This window comes from Tupaia chinensis, unplaced genomic scaffold (genome assembly GCF_000334495.1).
Source record: "Tupaia chinensis unplaced genomic scaffold, TupChi_1.0 Scaffold000274_1, whole genome shotgun sequence".
Taxonomy (NCBI): Eukaryota; Metazoa; Chordata; class Mammalia; order Scandentia; family Tupaiidae; genus Tupaia; species Tupaia belangeri.
The window spans coordinates 2303861-2309477 of record NW_006159756.1 but is presented as its reverse complement, the minus strand read 5'-3'; the positions used below and the strand labels follow the sequence as shown (position 1 = coordinate 2309477).

General features: G+C 60.7%; 1 protein-coding gene across 1 annotated transcript in view; it reads right to left on the bottom strand.

The window, feature by feature from the left end:
* MYO7A (myosin VIIA) overlaps positions 1-5617 on the bottom strand; it is a 106216-nt gene that overhangs the window by 72564 nt on the left and 28035 nt on the right. Inside the window, exon 4 of the mRNA XM_006149970.3 lies at positions 933-1085. Within this exon, the coding sequence (XP_006150032.1) occupies positions 933-1085 (153 nt within the window). The remainder of the gene's footprint in view (positions 1-932; positions 1086-5617) is intronic.

Below are 5617 nucleotides of genomic sequence, written 5' to 3'. Positions count from 1 at the left end.
CCCCGGCGCCCCCCCGTGGCCCCCCCCCCTGCCATGGAGACAGCTTCCCTGCCTGTAAATGGGGTTTTGGGGCTACGACGCAGTGTGCCCAGAGACCCCGAGAGACCCCAGGACCCTTCCAGGGAGTCCGCCATCTTCTTCCCACCCATGTGTCAGGTTTTCTTCTTACAGTTCAAGCAAAATGTCACATCAGCCTGGATGAAAGCACGGGGGCCAGCTGTCCTCGGCGAGGCCAGACTCTAGCATGACTTGGCAGCCAGAAAGCAATGCCACTGTCCTGGCTGACTACACATCCTGCAGGAGCCACAGCTTCACAAAAAATAACTATGAGATCGTCGGAAAAGGCATGGCGCGTCTCTGCACAGAAAAACACGCCGTGACTTTTCCTGTGTCCCAGTGTATTTTCCTGCAGTAGATTTACTGTAGCTCATTTTAGAAGAATTTAAAAATATTTTCTCAGTTTTAATTTCTAAAATGGTAAATATGAACAGACGTAGCCCACATAAACAAAGCCTCTCTGGGGCCCAATACATGTGAAGACCGTGGAGCGTTCCTGTCACCAGAGTGTGAGACCTTCTAGGCGCCAAGGCCCTCTTGCCTAGACCTGTCCGGCCCTCCTCCTGGCTCAGCTCCTCTTCCTGAGAAGGACACTGGTGGAGTCTCGGGGGACACCACATTGCGTGGCTAGTGAGCTGGGGCGAGCCCCCTCTCCCCCCAGGACACAGACCCCATCCGCCCTCTCCATGCTGGACCTGGCCACGGGGACAGCAGACCTCGCACTGACCCTGCCACACCTCCCAGAGGGTTCAAGGCCTGTGGAGACCCACGAACCTTTGGGATGAGCCACGTCCTCCCCAACCACAGACCACAGGCGCCAGGCCCAAGGCTGCAGGGTGGCCGGGAGGCCGCGCCCCGTGTGGGCCTGTACTCACATAGATGAGGTGGTCGCGATAGCGGATGAGCAAGTTGCGCAGGATGCCCGCCTCGTTGAGGTCCCCCAGGCGGATCATGTCCTCGACTCCGTGCACCGAGGTGGGGTGCATGGGCTTGATGTGCGTGGCGTTCTGTGGGGAGATCCAGTGCTCCTGCAAGGTGGGGAGTGGGCGTTAGCTCGCTCTCTGGGACTGGGCTGCGCACACAGGCAGGAGTGGCAGAGCCTGGTCTGTGGGACCTTGGCGGGTCCCCTCTCAGCCAAAGGCCTGATCCGTAGCCAGGGGCAGGTCCCCTCTCAGCTAAATGCCGTCGCCAGTTCTAACAGGACATTCTTTGGGGATGGTACCAGTCCCCTGCAATGCCCTCAAGGCTGCCCTTCCTCCCAGGGTATCAGCTCTCAGACCCACTCAGGAGGAGGGCAGGGCAGGGACTTGGCCCCAGCTGGAGGTTGGCATTAGGGACTCAAAGTCCCCTGGCCATTTCACAGGACAGAGCGGGGAGTGTAATGACCGGAGTTAGATGGACTTGGTGCTAATCTGGGCTCCAGGGAAAAAACACCTAAGAAGTGAATTCTGACAGTGCCAAAATAAACCTACAGGTGTTCGCGACAGAGAATCAAGGGGATGCTGTGCATGGAGCGACCGGGGCCACCTTTCTGCAGAGGAAGCATTTCAGAGACCTCTGTAAGGAGGGGAGGAAGGGGGAGAACTCCAGGCACAGGGAACAACACCTCTGAGGCTGGCCAGGGCTTGGCATGATCCAGGGAAAGCCGCGAACCTGTGGGATGAACCACGCCACAGAGCAGAGGCGAAGGGAGAGCTGGGCCTACTGGGACAGGCCTCACGGGGCTTGCTGGGCACGTCCGTGGAGCAAGGGGTGACTTCGGTCCCCCTGAGTGAGGACCCAAAGACAGGTCTCCTGGGTCGCCTATCGTCTGCAATGCTCCCTGCTTCTGCCCAGTAGCAGGTGGGGGAACATCCTGAAAGAGCCCTGGGTCAGCAAAGTTACTGGGGGTGATGGGAGCCTCCCCTCCCCCAGGGGCTTTCCAGAACCTTCTCACAATTTCAGGTGAGTGAGAGTGTGACCTGTGCCCTAGGGTGTGGCCACGACCCCAGGGGATCCCCACAGCCCTCCCACTCCCTGACAATGCAGCTTGGGACCAGGTAGGACCTGAAGGACAAGGGGACATCTCTGCCACCTCCCGTTCATGCCCTTAGACCTGCTGAGCAGATGTGGTCCCGTGTCCCATCCTCACACCCGCTCCTCCTCCAAGTCCCATCTGGTTCAGCCAACCCCGTGCTGGACACTAGCTGGAATCAGGCATCAGCCCTCCCACTCCAACCCCACAGGCCACCCAGTGCTGCCTGACAACCCTTTAAAGGGCTGCTGCGTGGGCAATGCCCCTTTGCCAAGCTCAAGGCCACCCAGACCCAGGCCACCATGTCACCTGGCCTGCCCCCTCTCTGCCCCCACTCCTCACTCACCTGGGCTTCTTTGCACATCTATCTGAGCCTGCCGCCACCATGTCACCTGGCCTGCCCCCTCTCTGTCCCCATTCCTCACTCACCTGGGCTTCTTTGCACATCTGTCTGAGCCTGATACCCTCAGGCTTTGAGCCCTCTCCCAACTTGCACGGCATTCAAGGGCCAGCAGTTGCCGGCCACTGCCCCAGCCCCACCCTGCACTTCTGAGCCGGCAAAAGTGCGTCTCCATGTCCCCAAACCTCTGTGACTTCACTCCCACTGTCCTCTGCCTTCTCTGCTCAGCCTTCAGGACTCAGCTCAGCCATTCCCCATTTTCTAGAACCTTCCCTGACAATCACGTCCCCGCTCCCGGCCGTCGTCCCCCCTCCACCTCAGGCCCAGACTGGGCCAGGAACAGCTGGTATGGCAGGGAGACTCTCAGGGGACAGAGGGCTGGCTGGAAATGAGGCTGGAATCGGAAGCAGAAGCCCTCGCCATGGGGAGACCCCGGGGTCCTATCCCAGCCCCTTACTTTGTAAGAGGACACAGGGTACAGTGGAGAGGTCTTCCAAGGCCCTGCAGGTCAGAGAGAGGCTGCCACGGCCCACATTCCCCACCATTCTTGGCCTTTCCTGGGCCAGCAGCGTTTCAGGCATAAGGAGGCCCAGGTGACATAAAGAGCCTGCCCCAACTTTCCAGTCCTGTGTGGAACATCTTGTCTCCCAGACGCTGATCCAGCTGGAAAATCTACCAGGCCTGGCCCCACCTGACTCCATCCTGGGCCCAGCAAGGCCAGAGGGGGCAGGCTCCTGGCGGGCTGCTGCCCTTCTCACCCGACTCCACCTCTGGACCCCAGTTCCTGCCATGCAGCACAGACCCCGGGACTTCTGCTGGGGCCCGCGCACAGCAAGTCAGCTGCCTGAGTCCTGCACCTCTTCTACACTGCAGGAATGGAACCTCAGCATGTCCTCCTGGGGATGCTGGGAGGCTCTACGTACGGAGCCGGCCCCTCTGGCCGCGGCCTTCTCCTGGGGGTCTGCAGTGTCCCAGAGCCCGCCGAGTGCACAGCCAGGGCTGGGCATCATCGCTCCAGCGCCTTTTGCCTTACAAAGGGGATGTTTGCTCCGTGGGGTCTGCAGATGCCCCCATACCTGAACCACCAGCCCATCGTCCAGGGCCAGGTGGACCCGAAAGTGAGCAGCAGAGCTGAGGCGCACACCCTTCCCTGAGGGAGGACTCCTGGCAGGGGCCAGCTCCCCAGGCCGAGGTCCACAGGCACCCAGTCCAGGCCAAAGTGTATCCAGGGCAGTGGCCAAGGCCTGGCCCTGAAGGAACACTAGCAAGTGAGTGAGAACTTGGCTGAGTCTAGGGAACGGGCTTGGGAAGGAGCTGGCCTGGGACCGAGCTCAGAGAGATGGGGATGCGTGCTCTGCGGAGGGAGGGAGGGGGTCTGGCATAGGGATGGCTCAGACAGTGGCAGGGCACCAGGCTTCCAATGCCATGGCCACCCGCTGTGCTCCGCTGCACTCGGGCCGGCCTTACAGGAGTATTCCCTGGGCAGCCCATGCAAGCTCTCAGGAGCCGTGGCTTGCCTGGCCTGCTCTCTGCTCTCAAGTTGCTGGAGTCTGAGCCAGGACAGAGCTAGTGTGAGCCAGGACGGAGCTAGTGTGAGCCAGGATGGAACTAGTGTGAGGTGGGACAGAGCTAGTGTGAGCCGGGACGGAGCTAGTGTGAGCCAGGATGGAGCTAGTGTGAGCCAGGATGGAGCTAGTGTGAGGCAGGATGGAGCTAGTGTGAGGTGAGACAGAGCTAGTGTGAGCCGGGATGGAGCTAGTGTGAGGTGGGACAGAGCTAGTGTGAGCCGGGACGGAGCTAGTGTGAGCCAGGATGGAGCTAGTGTGAGGCAGGATGGAGCTAGTGTGAGGTGAGACAGAGCTAGTGTGAGCCGGGATGGAGCTAGTGTGAGGTGGGACAGAGCTAGCGTGAGCCAGGACAGAGCTACTGTAGCCAGGAGAGAGGGCTTTAGGGTAGCCTGGGGTGAGTGGTGGGGTAGGGAAGGCTTGTGAAAGAGGAGGCCACAAACCCCAAGGCCTTGTGCCTCTGAGGCAAACCCCAGCGCCCTGGCCCACCCCTGCTAGCCAGTCATGTCCCTCCCCCTCCTGCAGCCCCCCTGCCAGGGCCTTGGAGGAGGGGAGTAGGGTGGGAGGGAACCTTTGGGATCCGATGACTCAGAGTTACGGGACACCATCTGACATGCAACCTGACCCGCTGAAACTCAAGCCTGCAAGCAGAATCCCTCGTCCCCAACAGGGGGGCTCCAGGCAGGGTCACAGGCCTGTAGGTGCCACCAGACCGGCCTGTGCCCCTTCCGCTGCTGCATGTCTTAGAGGTCCTGGAGCTGGAGCCTGGGGCCGTGCGCAGCGCTCTGGCTCTGCCCCAGAAGACAGAGGTGAGGTCAACACGATCCAAGCCCCACGGTCACCACTAAGGTGCTGACAGAGGCGAGTCCTGGGTCCTAGTCCCAGCACCGTCACTTAAAAGTTATGCCACTAGCCGTGTGGGCCCGCCCTGTGCCTCAGTTTCCCCATAAGATAACGAAGTACTGCTCCTCCCCAGGCCTTTCGCAGATGCCATGAGGATCCAAAGACAGATGTCAGGCAAAGGGCTTGCCTAACCCTGACGAGGTGCCCCTGCTCACTCCACAGCCGTTACCTGGTGCCCAGAACATGAGCCCTGCCCTCTGCCCGCAGGGCCTCTGTTCCCAGTCACTGCACCCTCTTTCCCCCGAATCTCCTCGGACCAGGAGGTGGAGACAAGGACATAGTTTTATCTCTGTGTTCCCAGAGCCAGGGTTAGCCCTCAGATCACCACAGAACAAGCCCTGGGTCCTGGTCCTTCATGACCCTGCTAAGCCGCAACTCTCCTCTGCACCGTCTGCACATCCCCAGTGTCACATACGCACGCACACGTGCTCAGAGGCCCCCACCTCTCAGGGCAGCCTGACCCCAGACCTTCCATCCCCCTGCCCAGCATTCCTCCCCTTCCCGACACTAGCCTGACCCCAGACCTTCCATCCCCCTGCCCCATCACTGCCCAGCATTCCTCCCCTTCCCGACACTTTCCTTCTGGTCAGCCGGCTCCGGGCAGCATCAGGTGAGTGTCACCCCAAGGTGTGAGCCGGGACGGAGCTAGTGTGAGGTGGGACAGAGCTAGTGTGAGCC